The sequence below is a fragment of the Salvia hispanica genome, chromosome 3, assembly GCF_029641045.1.
Source record: "Salvia hispanica isolate PSC_SH4W2 chromosome 3, Shi_PSC_v1, whole genome shotgun sequence".
NCBI classification, from domain to species: Eukaryota; Viridiplantae; Streptophyta; class Magnoliopsida; order Lamiales; family Lamiaceae; genus Salvia; species Salvia hispanica.
This window is the reverse complement of record NC_142694.1, coordinates 58551074-58570315: the sequence shown is the minus strand read 5'-3', so window position 1 is coordinate 58570315 and position 19242 is coordinate 58551074. Positions and strand designations below refer to the sequence as shown.

The window sequence follows — 19242 nt, the reverse complement described above, 5'->3', positions numbered from 1 at the left end:
GTGACATTAATTTTTACGAGTATTCTTACCTCAAAAATGTTTTAAAATTCTTTAATTATAAAAAGTTGAAGAAGGAACTTTTCTTGCATGTCACAATATTAAGTGATAATATTGAAGGTCCAGTTATATTTAGAAATTTCATCAAAAATATAGTAAAGATATTTATGAAAGATATGAGTATGTGATAATTTTTTTATAAATATGTGTATCCTTCAAGGTATTGAGGGAATTTTCAACCGAAAAAACTTGGAGATAGTAAAAAAGTACTTAGATTGATATTAACTCATAGTTGACGGACCTCAAATGATATTTTCAAAGTTCACGGACCTAAAATGATACTTTGACAAAGTTCGAGGACTAAAAAATAGAGTGAACTTCAAAAATGGTCCCTGGACTATGGGTTTATCTCGAAAATGGTCCCTGGACTTTAAAAATATCACCAGTAGTCCCTAGACTAAGGGTTACTATAAAAAACGGTCATTTTGCACTGTTTCGAGACGAAAATGCCCTTTTGAGGAGTTTTGGGGGATTTGGGCAATTTGGTCTTTTTACACTTTTAACAGTTTAAATCTGATATTATTACAGTTATGTACTAAATCTGATATTATTTCAAAATTATCATTCTTCTTCCCTTTTGTCATCCTTCACTTTGTTTCTTTATTTCAATATTAGATTTAATTTATAAAATTAAATTTTAAATTTCAGTTTTTAAATATCAATAAAATTTTTTAATTATAAAAATTATTAAATAACAAAAATTAATTGTCATAATCAATATTTGATAGTGTCTAATATTTAATGAATAAGATATGACAACACCTTAGTTTTAATCATAAATAGATCATATAACACGATTTATTTTGAAATAAATATGCATCTAATGTAAGACTAATATAATTTTCATTTATTAATTTGAAAACAATCAAAATGACTAGAAAATTTCAACAAAAATACTCCTATATAAAATTTTTAGTCAACTTCATAATATTCAATCACAAACAATTATAACAATCGAACGAAGGCTAAATAGAATAGCTCATATTTTTCCATCATTATTAATATTATTTTTCTGTACTTTTTCAATTCAGCTGAATATTATATTAAATAACAAAAATTAATAGTTTTAATCAATATTTATAGTGTCCATGAATTAATAGTTTTAATTAAAAAAATTTATTGATATATAAAATCAAAATTTAAAATTTAATTTTATAAATTAAATCTAATATTGAAATAAAGAAACAAAGTGGAGGATGAAAAAAGGGAAGAAGAATGATAATTTTGAAATAATATCAGATTTAGTACATAACTGAAATAATATCAGATTTAAACTGTTAAAAGTGTAAAAAGACCAAATTGCCCAAACCCCCCAAAATCCCTCAAAATGGCATTTTCGTCTCGAAACAGTGCAAAAGGACCGTTTTTTATATTAACCCTTAGTCCAGGGACTACTGGTGATATTTTTAAAGTCCAGGGACCATTTTCGAGATAAACCCATAGTCCAGGGACCATATTTGAAGTTCACTCTAAAAAATATGTTCCGTCTAAAGAATAATGGCAAAAAGTGGAATAGAAATGCTTCCATTTCAATATGGGAACAACGATAATTCGATATATTCGATTTGAATCATATATTTTGCATTTTTAAGTTAGTAATATACTCCATATTTATTTATTTTTAAGAAAAACGGTGGATTGATTAAAAGTATTCAACGATGCAATCCCGAATAAAAGACCAAAAACTTAAAAAGAGGATACATAAAGGAGTTACAAGCTAGAATATGTGCTAACATATTGTTGAATGACGAACCCAACGATAATATATTAAGTTATTTCAGAAAATGGCGATACAAAAATTGAAATATATAAATAGATGTGATCTGGTTTGAGTTTGAGAGAGAGGTTTGTTGAGTACAAACTAATCCCACATCGGGAGTATGAGGGGAGTTGGAAGTTGTATATAATTTATGTCCAACCCAATCAGTTTCTATTTTGTGTCAAAATAGAAACGTCTCATTTCGTCCGCGACAAGAGAGAGTAATTTTTATAAATAAAAATTAATATACTTTGTTAATTATTTACCTAAAAAAATTGTTCAATTAACCTAATAAGAAAAATTTGCACGACTATTATGGTCGAATCAAATCATCAATACATAAATAATGATAGTAATAAACATAAAATATGATTATTATGTTACATTATTCATGCTAATTTATAATTTACCACTAGTATGGATCACAATCCAAAATTAAGGAATGGAATACACGCGCTGTGGTCAATTATTTAGTAGTACGTCGCAATCTATGGCAGCATTCATTCATGGTCCCACGAGCACACAATCTTCACCGTCGATTACGTTAAGACAAAAAAGATTGAACAGTTATTTCACTATCTACTTTTCAAGGACAAAAATAGCAAAAAATATGCATTTCAATTGTACCTGCATTGCAGTAAATCTAGCAACACAAATCTCAAATTACTAAAATACCACTTCTAACATTTTGAAAATGAAAAATACTACTCCACTCTCCACCTCCGCCCACAAAAAATAGGACACATTATGAATAACATGAGTTTTAATGTGGAATAGATAAAATAGGAGAGAAGAAAAAAAAGTATGAGACAAGTAGTGTTAGTGTGGAGTCCATATTATTAGTACAAAGAAAGAAAGAAAAAAAAAGTAAGAAAGAAATAGTGATAGTGAAATGTGGAATCCATAATATTAGTAAGAGAGAAAGGAAAAAAGCAAAAAATAAGAGAGAAGTTGTTGAAAACTTTACTTTTTTAAATATACTATATTTTTTATGGACATCAAAAAATGACAAGTGTACATTATTTTTCTTGACGTGATGGAGTATCAATTATTACATTTCATTTTTCAATATTACTGCGTATAGTATTTATTAGCATTCCATCATCCATAACCAAGGCCATGCATTACTAGTTAACTTAATAGTGAATCACAGATATAAGAAAATTATTAGAAATGAGCCGCTCATTCCTTAAAAGGCCTCATGGGGGGGGGGGTTATCCACACTTATATAGATTAGATTGGATCGTCACCAAGTCGATGTGGGACAAAATTTAGAGAGTTTTAACACGCCCCCTCACGTGTGGGCCGGAAAGGACATCGGTCTTCCACTCGTGAGGTAGATAATAGATAAAGAGAAAACCATCATCGACTTGGGCCCGCTCTGATACCATATTAGAAATGGGCCACTCATATTAGAAATGAGCCACTCACCCCTTAAAAGGCCTCATAAGGGGGAGGGTTATCCATCCTTATATAGATTAGATTGAATCGTCACCAAGTCGATGTGGGACAGAATTTAGAGAGTTTTAACAAAAATTAAATTAAAATATTATTCTTCCAGTCCATAAACTTTATCACATATTGACTGGACACGAGTTTTAACGGATATAATGAAAAGTGAATTAAAAAGGTTATTAGATCGTGAGTACATTCTCATTTTAAAATTGATGGTCACCCTAACATGTATATTCTTAATTAATATATGTGTAAAAATAGAAAAGTTGATTACATAATTTAAATATAACATCGGATAACATCGGATAACATATATTGACTAAATGCTTTGTGTGTTATGAATACTGTATTCACTATTTAGTGAAAGCAACATCAATCGGAATTCTCCTCGTTGCTACGTACTTCACGTTATTATTTGTGAATCACACTTTCGTGTAGTCTATTTATTTAGCTGTTACGTATTTTATTTTATATATTTAGTTTAATTTTATAAGTCGTAAAGATTATATTACACTGACCTTTTCTTTTATCAATTTTTCTTAACATTTTTGGAAAGAAATTAGACTCTTATTTTCCGATAGAGGGAATACTTAAGTAGTAATTATTTATCATATATTGGAGGCGGTAAGTATCTCTCTATTATAAAGGTATTAATTTTTTAAGAATATATTTATAACATGTTCTCACACCAAAAGATTAAATACTTTCATGGTACTAAATTTGCCTGTCCATACAAATTACTTTAATCCCTTTTATTATTATGACAAGGATAACCATTGCTATTTGAAAATTCACTATGAGTAAACATTGCTTATGCCTATTCATACATCAGTATTTGTAGTCTGACATTAGGAGTTTCATTTCTTTTTGACACCAGTTTTAAGAAATATTAAAAAAAGTGAGTGAAATATTGGTTTCACTTGAATATACATTTTAAATAAAATGTGAGTGAATTGAGTTAGTGAAATGTAAGACCATATTATTACTATTTATAGTAAAAGTGAACGGAGACTCCTATTCGCGGACGGAATAAAATAAAAAAACAGGACTCCTATTCGCCGACAGAAGGTGTATATATCTAAATCCACTTTAAAGTGCCTCTATATTCAATCTACAAACGACGTAAATCAATATATATATCTAAATCTACTTTAAAGCAATTTAGATCAATATCTAATCATACACCAAATCATAAAAATTACTATATCTAATCATACACCAAATCACATTTTTTTATGTAGAAAACTTCTCCAGTTTTATACTATAAACCTAAACCAATTTTTACATGTTCTATGAAATAATATCAAATTGGATGTGTACTATAGGTACAGTAAAAAATTTGTAAGAGCATCCACATCCGTGCTCTTTGGCAAGAGTACGGACATGGACCCGGATCCACTTTTACTTCCTGCTCTTAGGCAAGAGCACAACACCCACATCCATGCTCTTCCGCAAGGACATGCTCAAGAGTCCCACCATTTCATTATTTAATTTAAAGAAAAACATTTCCACAATATTAAAATGCATTAAAAATACCCAGATTACTATTACAAATTAAAATAAATTAAAAATTACATAATTAAAATCCTAAAAATTTAAAATTACATAATTAAAATCCTAGATAAGTTTTATGAAATGGATGTTGAATGTGTTGTATGAAAAAATGGATGATGAATGTGTGTATTTATTGATGTTTTTGGGATAAAAAAAATTCAAAAAAAATAAAAAAAATTCAAAAATACGGTAATAAACGGCTATATTTTTTGGGAATCTATTTTTTTTTTTTTTTTTTGGTATTATTTTTAATTTGTTTTTAAGAAAAAAGGAAAATCCAACGGATATACCATTGGCGAATACAATTGTGCCACGTCAGTGTGCTCGCTGGCACGGACGTGCTCGATGCATCGATCAGCACAGTGCCAGCGGATTGAGCGCATCGACGAGCAGCAGTACACCGCGCTAGCGGCACGGACGGCGTCCATACCAGCGAGCACCGCTGCGGACGCTCTAAGACATATACTTAAAAATAACGTAAAATTTAAGTTTAATATAAATAGTTTAAGTTTGAGTCTCACTTTAATATAAATACATTTACTCAAAAGTACGAGCAACTTTTAAGTTTAATCTAAATGGCCATTTTACCTTATTACCCACCTTCCCAACTCCCTGAATAATCATGAAATATAAGTAGTAATTTATGTACTAGTAAGTTAATAATTATATATAAATTGAAATTAATAACTAGAGGGAAATATGGCAGTTACAGTAACAAAAATGGGGTAAGGGAGTAATGTGATTGTTCTAGTGTCAGCTTTTTTTTGGCCTATTTGAAAAATGTTCGAAGGATATTCTTGTCATTTCAGACATCTCTTTGACGCCACTCGGCAATCCTCTCGCTTGTGTGACCGTGTGAAGTGCTGTCATTTTCCACAATATCCAACCCATTTTAGTCTTTTGACATAGTACTACTCCTAGTTTATGTTTGTTAAATGAGTGCATTTGCAAATTTTTATATCGCATAATCGCATTGATGGAAAATATCATTAATCTTAGCTAAAATCTGATATTTCTACAAAATTTAATCTTCATAAGTAGAATGCTCAAGTTTATTTTGTACTACTACAAATTTTGTGGCGAATCTATCTAGTCATTATTTAAATAAGATAGTGATATTTTGGTGTGTACTGTTATATAGAGTTTTATACTACTGTGGTGCTGCTTACATATATTCATATGAAAAAAATTTACAATTCAGGGAGACATATTTAGTGAAAGATTAAATACATACAAGAGCATCCACAATGGCGGCGAGCAGGCCGGCCCGCTTGCCAAACCATTGTGGCCGGCGAGCGCCAAATCGACGAGAAAATAGGCGAACGCTAGCCGATTTCGCGTCGCTGGCCGATGCGCTCGCCGCCGTTGTAGGCTGGCGATCGGCGAGCGATCGGCCCGCGTATTTTTTTTAATTTAATTTCCGAAACACTATATATACGCGATTTGAACGTCATTTTCATTTGCACCGCTTGTTTTAACGAGTATTCTCTCTCACTGAATTTCTATACAAGAGCAATAAGCGAAATGAGTAACGCGGGGTGGTAGTGGTGGGGATGCTGAGGAGGAGTTCGAATGGCAAATGTTGGAAGAGTTAGAGGCCTATATGATCTGTGAGGCAGAGCGGCTGTTAGAAAGGGCCTTGCAGCCGCCGCCGCCGGTACCTCGACCCATTGTCCACCACCGAGCAGTGATTGATCGGGATCACGTAGCTGCACATCAGCGGCTATATGCTGACTACTTCGCAGAGCAGCCGCGGTTTGGGGACAACCTGTTCAGGCGGCGTTTTAGGATGCGCATGGAGGTGTTTATGCGTATCGTTGACGTTTTGGAGCGTCGATATCTGTGTTTTCCACTTCAGGCACGATGCGGCTGGCAGACCCGGCCACTCAGCTATTCAAAAGTGCACTGCGGCAATCAGACAATTGGCCTACGGAGGCGCAACAGACATGTGGGATGAGTACCTCTACATCGGTGAGATGACTGGCCTGCAGTGTCTGAAGTATTTCTGTTAGGGCATCGTTGAAATATTCGGTGAGCAGTATCTTCGAAACCCTATCCCCGAAGACTGCCAGGATCTGTTGCAGATGCACGGGGAGAAGCATGGGTTCTCGGGGATGTTATGCAGCATAGACTGTATGCATTGGGAGTGGAAGAACTGTCCCGCTGCCTGGAAGGGGTTCTACACCACCGGCTACAAGGGAAAGAATCCCACGATGATCCTCCAGGCCGTAGCTGATTATCGGCTGTGGATTTGACATGCGTAATTTGGGGTAGCCGGGTCGAACAACGATCTTAACGTCCTCAACTCGTCGCCCATTTTCAACGAGCAGTGCCGGGGCGTCGGTCCAGCCATCAGTTTTGTCGCCAACGGCAACCGGCATGATATGAGCTACTACTTGGCGGATGTGATATACCCTAGGTGACCCGTCTTTGTGAAGACGATCAGATGCGCAAATGAGGACAGGAAGGCCTACTTTGTGGAATGGCAGGAGTCGGCGCGCAAGGACGTGGAACGCGCATTTGGTGTGCTCCAGGCTCGATGGGCGGCAATTAAGGGCCCAACGCGTTTGTGGCATGTCATCTGCATTGCTGATATAATCACACACAACATGATTGTCGAAGATGAAGGTGTACAACTGACTAGTTGGGCCAACGACGATAATGAAGTTGGTCCAAGCCACTGTGTGGCCACCGCCAACGTACGACGGAGGGTACCTCACAATGAAACCGGCCACCTCCAGACACATGCCGACATGCGCCAAGTGGATGCTCATATTCAACTCCAAAAGGATTTAATTTAAGAGTTGTGGGCGCGGAGGACTGCACGACAATAGTTTTTTTTGTTTTATGTATTTTTTTAAATTATGTAATTTTTTTTAGGACACACTTTTTTAATTTAAATGAAATTATTGCATTTTCCCGTATATGTGTCGTAAATTTAATTTCGTATTTTGTGTTTAATTCTGTAAATTTGTTTTTCTAATTTTGATTGTTGTGGCTAGCCAATGGCTAGCCTATTGCTTGTCCAGTTGCTTGTCCTGATGATGTGGCCGTAGGAGTTTGTGGCTAGCCTATGGCTAGCCTAAAGCCATTGTGGATGCTCTAAATATTACTACTGTATTCGAAAATTTATATGAATTATATTTTTTAGAGTTTGATATATTGTAAAATATCTTTTGAATACAATACCTTATGTATTTATAAGATATTTTGATTTAAATTTAAATACTAAGCAAACATGTTTAAGTTTTCTGCACGGTAGAATAGACATGAGTTGTGTTCACAGTAAGTAACTTAGCTAGAATTTTTGTAGAAAAGAAAAGAATTTCATAGCCTAGATAGACTTTGACTACTCATTGTGAAAGGTTGAGACATTAATTCAAAAATTATCTTAACTGAGAGAATGAATGATATTCGTGTGATATAACACTGAAAGAATGTAACAGTGAAATAAGTCTTTATTGACTATTTAAGGAAGCACGAGGTCTCGCTGATTATAATTCTTAATCATTGTTCATATAACATAGAGCATAATATATTAGTCGAAACCTACTTTGACTTATCAAATGAGGAGGGTATTTTGTTGCCCAATAATCTTGGGAGATTGAGTGATCATTCATGTCTAAATAGTGTTAGTATTGTTATTGCAATAAATAGTGTGTTTGGAGAGCCCAGTCTAATAGTATATTTAAGAGGTGTTTAGAAAATTGATCTCTTTGTTCATTGAATAATAAATAAAGTTTCTAAACTAAACTGTACGACGTGAATATATATAAAAAAATGGGTGACGTTAAATTCTAATTTGACATTTCAACATTATTTTCCTAACATCACATCATTTTTAGAAATTTGTTGCAATTTAACAATCCCCACGCTTCAGTTATAGTTTCTTGCAAGTATGAAAACCTACGTAGATAGTCAAATTAATTAACCACACATAATTGTATCGATTCTCATAGAACTTAGATACATCATACCTGCAAGCAATACTATTTCCATAATTTCAGTAATTTACAATATTGAAAATGTCCATTCTAATTCCTTGAAAATTCAATAATGAAGTTAATAAAAGTTTACTCAAGTACTACTTTTCAAGAATTGAACACTTTTCATGATATATGGCTATCCCCCACCAAACATTAAAATAAATTCTTATTATTTATTTAGGACCCACATAGTAGACATCAACATTCAAAGTTCCCCAAACTTTTATGACCTCCTCACATTCATTTTTGAATAATTAGGCACTGAATATCTTAAAAGTGGAAGAAGTCTCAATTATTTTTTTCATTATCTTTTTATCACACTTTTTCTTATACAAAGCTTTTGTTTTTTTCTTGATTTTTTTTCCTATTTTGTACAGGGAAATTACAATGATGATGTGGAGTCCACGTTTCCTAAAATAGTGAGCAATTTCAGTTTCATGTATATGCTTGCTTAGATGTTATCTTAATTAATTATAGATTAACACATAGTACGTCACAATTTATGAGTATAAATTGATCTCCATTAGATAAATATTATATATGGAAAAATAAAGAGTAAATTATCAAATAAATTACGAAATATAGTCACTTCCGGTTTGTTGCACACTTCATAAAATTGAAATATAAATCACAAACTTTGTAATTTTTGCAATTATCTCATCCGCCACATTTTCGGTGAAATATGCTGTGACATGGTAGTCCATTATAGACATATGAAAATATTGTGCCTATGTTAGGAATGTTAGGGTGAATGGGTGATAGCATATTTTGCCGGAAATAAAAGTGCATGTCAAATCAAATTTAACTATACTTTATTATTTAATTTGATTAAATTACTCTTTGTATTCGACACTCTTGTGAATATCAGTATAACATTTTCAAATTTCAACATTAAAAGATTCTCCCGTATAGCTTTTATGATGAAAGATAATATGAATATGTGATATGCAAATAATATGTATATATTGGTTAGAATTTAAACGTGTTTGATTAGATAAAAAGATGATAATATGTGTCTTGGTTGACCATTATAATCTCCATATCCCAACCCAAAAAAAGAGACAAAAACTAATCCAGTCAATTAATTAGTTTTTAATTCGTGAATATTGTATATTGAAATTGATCCTAAGATTAAGGAAAGTGTTTGGGGGGTGGTAGGCAATGAGGTGAAGGAGTGGTAAGGATTATTTAAAGATGGAGAGGCAATATAATAGTATACATTTTGTTTTAAATGATGGTGTAATTAGTGGATGATGATTATAGAATCATTAATCATAATTAGGGAGGCCATGTGATTAAACAAGTGCTTGTTTATTTTGTGCATGTATTTGTGGGACAAATTTCATGATGGCCCTCTCTTTAGAACCTAAAGCCCAAAGTACAAACGCACTATAGCCCAAGTACAAAAAACTATTCAAAGAATAAAAATCAATGACCCACTAAATTATTTCAGTCACAATTAAAAAAAAATAATATTCGTAAAATCTCATAATATTTATATAATGCCAGTAATTTAAATGTGAATTCTTAAACATTTCATTAACAACACAAATGTCTAAGTATGAAATAAAATATAATTTAATTAGTAAGGCGTTTTCTTTTTTACAATATCAAAGTCCATAACCTAATTTGAAGATCCACGTGTGTAGAGAAAATATATGAATCAAATACAAGCTCTAAATATTGTACAAACTTCAAATTATAATTTGTATCATTAGAAAATATCAATACAGTGTTAATAGTTGATGCTATGTTGATATTAAAATTAAAATTTAAATATTTTATATTATGTTTACATTGTATTGATAGTGGGTTGACGAGTTTGGGGTTTAAATTTTTTAACCGTATTTGGAAAATGGTAAAGGATGGTAAAATTGGAATTTCCAAAGGTGGAATTTGGTTGGAGCATGGAAACAAATAGTGGGCTCCAAAATGCAGCTGTCTCTGCAGCAGCATCTTGTCATTTCTTCAACAAAATCATTGTTCTATGCTAACTCCTCACCCCACATTTATGGAAAATTATTTTAATTCAATATATTTGCAAGTCTTTCTTACAATAATTGCCTGCTACAAAAATAAATCCACTACAGTAGATATCTGCATTCAATAACATGGAATTAAATCCAACCCCCATTTACGGATTTCACAGAACTACCATTTTTGAAATTCACTGTCATGAATTCAATAGTGGACATATACATATATGGTCTAAGGAAATTGCTTGGAAGAATAATGATATAGTAGTAGTACTACATTTCTTGAGTATTTAATGATTCTGCTCGTGCTATAATTATTTGGTTGAATGGTAATTTGGGAGACCAAATTTTAGTTGATTATTAATCATCAGATTATACTCTCACAAAAGTCACATGTACATTCTAATTCTAGCAAAAGAGTAATCTTCAAATAGGGGTGTCTAAGTGTGTTCTATCTAATCAAAGTCGAACACGATTATCCACTAAATGTTACTATCTCTGTCCCCCAAAATTTGATACAGTTTACCATTTCAGTCCGTCCTTGAAAATTTAATACACTTCACTTTTATCATTTTTGGCAGTGGACCCCATATTCCACTAACTCATTCCTACTCACATTTTATTATAAAACTAATACTTTAAAAGTAGGACCTACATTCCACCAACTTTTTCAACTCACTTTTCATTACATATCTTAAAACCCGTGCCGAGTCAAAGTGTATCAAATTTTGGGGGACGGAGGTAGTACGATTTTAAAATAACACACAATTCAAGTATCGGTTATACCAAACACCACTTATTATTATATTATATTTATACCTTTAGTTTATGGGGTATTAAAAGTTTATATTATTAGAAAACTAAAAAAATAATTAAACATATGATATTATTATATCTTTTATTTTTGTTAACAAAATGGTATTAGGGGTACCCTATTACCCGACTCAGATACTGAAAAAACGTGGGAAATTTTGGATCAAATATCCTATTTTTTTTCCCGAATCAAGTGCCTGACCCGACCTAACCCAACCCTATTGTCTTGGCCAGCCTTCATGACTGCATTTAACTTGTTAAGGAATTTATCTATTTCTTTTAATTGAAAGCCGTTGTAGATATGCAAATTCTTGGCAATGACAATCTAGACTCACTTATATCGTGAAACACTATATCAATTTCAAGTGAGCTAATCAACAAATGACAAATCCTACTTTATGTCTTCTAACAATATATATTGGGTGTAATCCTATGAATCTCTACCATTTAGTGCCAAAATTCACCTCAAAGAAGCTCATTCTGCCACGGCTAGACCTTCCCGTCTGGCTCGTTTGATTTCACCAGCGCGACTGCTTCTTCGTCTAGTTTGTTGCTAGACGAGGGAGACGAGACCCGTTCCTTCCCACCCGGCTGAGACGAGGCATGACCGTACCATACCATCCCGACCACTGCAATCACCATCCCAACAACCACATGCAGGTTGAGCCCCTCTCCCCCGAAGAAAAGGAAGCCTAATGTTAGCACGAGGATGGTTTTCATGTGCCCGAGCACTTGGAACGAAACGGCCGTGAATCTTCCTATGCAGATGAACTGGCTTAGATTGGTTCCTATTGCAATGGCACAAGATATTCCAACAAACATCTGTACACGAAAAAAGAGTGAATAATACGAAATCATGCTATAGGGCTCGCGTTCTTTTTTAACATGCTCACCGTTGATGAGAAGGTGTAGTTATATGCGTCTACCCTCTTGCTCGTCAGCCAGTAATCCATGAAGGGGCCGACCAGCAGCAACGATGCTGCCTGGGGTGGTGCCGTGTGGCCTAACAAGTTGAACGAACCGATGGAGTGCTTCCGTTGAAGATAATGAACAAACTGCAATTCAATTGAATAAAATACAATTTCATGATTCATTGCAAAGATTTGTTAATAAGTTGAAAGGGGAAACATGACTTACATACTGCTGCAGAGAAGTGCTCCAAACGGCGATTACAGCAGCGACGAACCCCTTAGCATTAACACTCACATCGTTGACTGTACAGATCGCCACGCCCAACAGAACGACCACGATGCTCAGCTTGGTGTCCCTCGAGTACCTCACTCTGTCCAGCACGATTTCGAGGAGGCACGAGACAGGGATCATGCTCAGCTTCGCGATCTGTTAGAAGCCAAAACACGAGATTAAGAAACACACACATGCATATCAGTGCCATCAAATGGCTCAGAATTGAGGAGAGTGACCTGATAGAATCCGACTGAGTTCCACATCAAGCTCACATTCATCCCAACGATAGAGAAATTCGCAAACAAGACAAACTTCACAAGATCCGACACTGGGAGAGTCGAGCTCTGGATGTATCCATGCCGTTTGAGGATTAAAGTCATCACGGTCGTGGCAGCAAAATGCAGGCCAGTTAAAGTGGTAGCTACAAAATAATAGGCAGATTTTAAGCAATCTTTCCCTCCCATTTACACATATTAGTAATGTTGAGACAGGCCTTTTTCTTCTATTTCAAGAATAAGTTTCGGGAGATAGACAGAGTTAACATACCGAAAGTGAAACCGTAGGAAGCCATCAATGTTTTATTAACAATGATGATTCCAACTGAGGTGACAATGTTGAACAACCAAGCAGCCAAATCAAGAGCTACCTTGTTTTCCTCCTTGCTTTTTGGAGACATTCTCATCTGTTTCAAGAAAACAAAATTTCCATAAAATCAGATTGAAGGAAGGGATTTGATACAATGTTTCTACGGTTTATCTAAATCAAGCTCATTTCAATCTAGGCCGGACCTAAACAACTCTCAAACAAATGTATAATGTATTAGTTAGTTATAAATGAAGTTACAATATCAATAAGTCATAAAATCTCTACAACTCAGTCTTCAAAGCCAATTTCTGTGAGGTTTTATCAGATGCTACTAATTCGAGACTTAATTAATATAGCATTCAAGCATCAATACATCAAGCAAACTTTCATTTTTCGACTAAAAAAGATTACATAATGCATTTACTAAGGGAGGAAATTTGGGATTAATACCTGCCACAGTAATGTTGTACAAATTCAGACAAATAAGCTATTTGCTAGAAGAAGCTACAAAGCATCAGCCCCTTTATCCCTGCATCTGTCCAAGCAAAAGAATTTCAGTTCAATCCATAGTAAAACATCAATTCTTGAAAACACACACACACACACAATCACTAACTTGTAACCCTGCTCATCAAATCCAAGAGAGAGAGGGATGGATTCCTCAATTCCCAACCACCATCACAATTTTTTGAAAACACACACACACACAATCACTAACTTGTAACAGTGCTTTTAAAGAAGAAAGAATGAAATAGATGCTTGCCACAAATGATTTTTCTAAAAATTTCAGTTCAGTCAGCAATAAAACAGTGCAAAAAACAGTTCTTAGCCAAAACACACAATATCACTATTACCAGAAAAGGTCAAAATTTGATCTTTATCTCCTAACTCAGAAAATCCAGAACAAGAATGGCAGTTGACAATAATTTTAGGAACCGAATTTACAAAAATCAGTGGAGATATTATGGGAAAACGTGGATCCAGCCGTCTTGTCAACTAGTCGTCTCTCTCTCTCAACGATTATTCTAACATGGGTCGTCACTGCCGGCTTTGGATTTTGATTTGGGAAAGATTGATTTTTTCTTCATTTTGTTTTCAGTACGTTCATTCACAGCATATACATGAGCCAACTGAAACTATACATTACTATTTCTAATTTCGTACCTATTTTATTTTAATTTTCCATACAAATTGGCTCGTGTGATTTTATTTTATCTTCTTTCCCGAAAAATTAGCTCTTACTGTCCAATTGGTTGAAGAATTTAGTCCATTTTAATGCTCTATTTGAATTCACATTGAAGAATTGCCTAGAATCGTAGTTGAAATAATTAAAAAAATTCATATATTTTCCTGTAATTGTTTGGTTGTTGGTGTCTCGTGTTCTGTTGCATTTATATTGTGATGATACATTCTCTAATTCAGAATTTTCTTGTGTTTATTATGTATCCAAATACTTCGACATATCATTGATTCAACTTAGATGAATATGCATAACATTTCAACTTGCCAACTTTATTACCGCCTCCGTCCCACAATAAGTGTCACATTTTGTAATTTCGGTCCGTCCCACAATAACAGTCACATTTCACTTTTATCGTAAATAGTAAGTTGACCCACATTCTATCAACCAATTCTACTCACATTTTATTATAAAACTAATATATATATAAGTGACACCCTTATTCAACCCACTTTTCTTTATATTTCTTAAAACTCGTGCCCACACTAAATGTGACACTTAATGTAGGACGGAGGTTGTAACATATTTGTAATAACATTTTTTTTAAAATTTTTTTCCATAACTCCCATTTATATATGCATTAATATAAACATTTATCCAAATTTATATAAGAAAATAGCATAATTGCTTAAAACTCGGCTTCTATTTCATGATGATAGATAGATAGAAAACGGCTATAAAATGAAAAATATATTCTCCGTCCAATAGTGTAGCAGATCTAGGAATTTCTTATCGGGGTGAGATAAATACTTGCACAGACTTAAGATTTAAAAAATGCAATTGATTTTTTTCTTTAGTTAACTCAACTATTTTTTTCTAGTTACTCACTTCATTATATATAAAAATATAAATGTATTTAGTGATATTACTTGAAAATTTTCACTATATAAAAAAAGAGATTATATTTATATAACAAAGAAATAATTTTAGTTTTAGAAAAAGTTTTAAAATATTTAAAATCTTAAATATGAGCATTTTAGAACCATAAACACGTAGTAGCACTACATGATTATATCAACCTGCACATGAGACAATATAGCAAAATACTTTTTGGGTCTAATATTTGGTTACAAAAATAAACTTTATTCTTAACTAAAATACCGGCCCATGTAGTAAAGCCCAATTTGGCCACAATAAACCCTAATCCATATCTATATGTTGCTCCTCATTTCCTTTTTTCTCATTCCTTTGAACAGAATCAATTCAGTTCAATTCAATCGCTCTCCTCAACTTGGTAAATTCCGTTAAACGTCGCCTCTGCGGCTTCCTCTGTGTTTGTGTTTTTAGAATTTGGATTTGATTTTGGATTGAGATTAGGGACAAAACGTTTTCCCCTCTGGCAATTGAAATAATGTTTTGGGGATGAATGCGTCCCTCAAATTCAAACATCCTTCACTTTGTCAGCATCTTCGATCCGTAATATGCTGGCCATAATTGGATGGAGATTTCGTTTATTTTAGTGTGAAATTGGAATTGGATCTGTGATGATAAAGCTAAGGCTGTTTCTCAAAACATTCGCAGTGGCCGCCTGAGAGCTTTCGCCTTCGCCGGGCTTGAGAGCTTCTGATGCTTTTCTCCTTCCTTGGATGTCTGAGATCCTTCATTCTCTAATTTAGAATTAACGTAGCTTTTTCAGTAAAAGCTAATAGAGTATATCACACTTTTAAAAAATATTTTATCTCTCTCTAAATATCGTATTGTTAGAAATATTGGAATAAAATTTTCAAACCATAAAATGGGACACAATCAAAGAAAAAAAAACAGTGAAAATAGGATATTATTACAATATTTCTCTCTTTAAGAATTGTTAGATATGTTAGAAATAAAATTTTCGATCTATAAAACGCCATACTCTAACTATTGCAATAAAAAAAAAAAAAACAATAAAAATTATAAAATAAACTGAATTATAAGTCTTGTAAGGAAAAAATAATCTTTCCGTATGATAAATTATATTATGGTTAATGCTCCTGGATTGACGTATTATCCCTAAAGATAAAACAACTTCTTCATAACGTATATAACAACTCAAACCTGCTAAACATTGATGAACTTGATGGGGCTCCAAAAATCATGCAATGCAATGTTACTATAATGTACTCCCTCCGTCGCAGAAAAATTGTCCCATTTCTTTTTTCACACTCAGCTTTGCAAAAATAATAATACATAGGTAAAGTAAAAGAGAATAATGTAGAGAATAGTGTTACCTACATGATTCTTTCTCTTATTTTACTCTATATCAACTTTACCTATTTATTATAATTTTTGCAAAACGGGTATAAAAAATGAACTGGGACAATCTTTGTGGGACGGAGGGAGTATCATAAATTGTTGAGAGCTTGAGAGTGAATGAAGAGTGCTTTTGTTGGTATGTCATTCATCCACAATTCTATGCCTTTGTTTAATGCAAAATCATAAATTAAAAATCAAAATTGAGATATGAGAGATCATGGAATTAAAAATCATAAATTATAAAATTAAGACAATAGAGGTTACAAAATTTGTTTAATGCTCATTATCCTATTTAAGATTAGTAATCACCAATTATTGATTGTAATCTAAATAAATACTATTCATAATAATTGTTTATAAATATTTAAATTTATTCCCAAAATTCATAAATATATAAAATAAGGCCAAAACTCGTCTTTTTATCTTTTATATATCGATAGATATCATTAAAAATGTTTTGTAACCTCATTTTCATCAAGTCTCTATATATATTTGAACACTTATGGAGAAAACAAATTTTATTTTTTTTATTATAAACATGGATATACATCTAAACCTTTCGGTTCCAAAAGTTAATTTTTGTAGTTAATGCAAGCAATTGATCCTTAATAATTTCACTTATTCCTAATTAATGGATAATGGTTTCAATAATTGTTGAGAAAAATCGGTTACTTCATTATGAATTGTATAATTGTATCACAAATTCATTCCATAACTTACACATATTTTAAAATAGGACAAAATTTATAAATATTTCAAAATAAGGTCAAAACTCGCCTTTTATATATGTATAGATTTACGACACATACTGAAGTTAATTATGTGCAAATAATAATCAAACTGGAAATTAAAAATTCTTCAAACGTAACAGAATCAAATACTAATAATCTACAAGCAATATTCCATTTATACCATAAAAATTGTAATTTTTTTTTCATTGTCATCCCGTCTCTTAAAAATAGTTCATTTTTATTTTTAGCAAATTTTTTCAATTATAAGGTGAACTCGTCACTTTTTTTTAATGAATAAATGACTGATATAAAATAAAGTAACATACAAGCATGACTAGGCATATCCGAGGGATACAACCAACTAGCCTAGGCTAACGAGCCGGGGAGGGTGAAGTAAGGAGATACACACAAACTTGGGCAAAACCAAGGGCTTATGCTAAGACAGAATATAACCGCAAAACATGAAAAACCCTGAGGATAAGTAAAGGGTCCTAGCTAACCTAATAGCTTAGACAAACGTCCTTGCCATGAAGAGTTTACACGAAAACATAGGCCTACCCATGTGGGATAGTCCGGGTCTATCCCGAAACCACAAACAGAAACCCTTCGGCGGTGTAGGGTGGGCCTCATCAAAACCTCTTGAGGCAAAACAGAAATGGGAAACATCCTCAAAAGGAAAAAGAGTACCCTGATTGGGGAAAAGGGGAATGGGGATCGCTTGAAGATCAAATGAAGCTCACGAGCCTAGAACATGAAAACATTTGTTTATCATACAAAAAACATTACCATACGGAACGTCTTGGGGAACTAGTGGCCCAAAGATGTGGGGCGCCCGTGTCTTCGGAATGTTCCAAGAAAAAAGCATCGTGGCAGTCTCTTGCTCTGGCCAAGTTCGGGTGGGGCTTTTGTCGAAGCCAAAAGCCTAAACGCTTGTATGGGCGACTGAGACTGCGGAAGGGCTGGCTTGAGTTTATCATACTATGAAATATTACCATACTGGTGGCCTTGGAAAACTAGGGGCGTTCTGGTATGGGCGACTGAGATTTCTAATAGGATGGGGCAATAGCCAGCGACTGCGTTGAACAATCCAATAATTTGCCCCTTAGCATCGGCCATGCACGGTACATCGAGTCCAAAAAGTCCCTAATAGGTCTGGCACGGTACGGTATACCACACCGAGAATGCCATACCACATACCGTACCGCAAATTGCGGTATGAGAAAATGTCATACCTATACCTTATCGAATTTTTCGGTATACCGAAAATTCGGTATGTCAATCTTTGAAAACCTTTACCTTACCGACATTTCGGTATACCGTACCGTATTGCGGTATACCGCATATCATACCTGTTTGATATATAAAATATTGAAAGTAACATTTCATCTATCTAGAAAAGGTCCAAAATATAAAATTCCATCAAAATCAAACATAATTCATGTCATTCAAAAATCAAAACATAGTTCATCAATATTCATATAACTTCCAAAAGGTCAAATAACATGGTTTAGGTAGAGAAAGTGATGCTAGAGCTTCAAGGTAGAGAAAGTGATGCTAGAGCTTCAAAGAAGATGCCATTCCATTATGCATCAATCATCAATTCATCATCAACACCTGTTCGAGATCAAACAACAAACATGGAAAGCTCATATCAGAAAGATTAATACCA

General features: G+C 33.5%; 1 protein-coding gene and 2 non-coding genes across 5 annotated transcripts; 2 read left to right on the top strand and 1 right to left on the bottom strand.

The window, feature by feature from the left end:
- Positions 1-11844: 11844 nt before the first annotated feature.
- On the bottom strand, positions 11845-14503 carry NST-K1 (nucleotide sugar transporter-KT 1). Of its 3 annotated transcripts, none has more exons than XM_048112879.2 (7): positions 14225-14503; positions 13821-13905; positions 13332-13467; positions 13022-13206; positions 12738-12938; positions 12494-12655; positions 11845-12422 (listed from the first exon to the last, which is right to left on the bottom strand). In XM_048112879.2, the coding sequence occupies exons 3-7, from the start codon at positions 13465-13467 to the stop codon at positions 12090-12092; spliced, it is 1017 nt and encodes a 338-aa protein (XP_047968836.1). In that variant the 5' UTR covers positions 13821-13905; positions 14225-14503; the 3' UTR covers positions 11845-12089. The 3 variants fall into 3 exon arrangements, with proteins under 3 accessions (XP_047968836.1, XP_047968837.1, XP_047968838.1); XM_048112880.2 differs by having other exon boundaries at positions 14316-14503; XM_048112881.2 differs by lacking the exon at positions 14225-14503 and adding an exon at positions 13987-14217.
- Positions 14504-15961: 1458 nt separating this feature from the next.
- On the top strand, positions 15962-16058 carry LOC125217239 (small nucleolar RNA snoR99). Its single transcript, XR_007175656.1, has one exon. It is a non-coding gene; the product is annotated as a small nucleolar RNA snoR99 (small nucleolar RNA).
- A 28-nt stretch (positions 16059-16086) lies between these two features.
- Positions 16087-16208, top strand: LOC125217292 (small nucleolar RNA SNORD14). Its single transcript, XR_007175705.1, has one exon. It is a non-coding gene; the product is annotated as a small nucleolar RNA SNORD14 (small nucleolar RNA).
- Positions 16209-19242: the final 3034 nt, after the last annotated feature.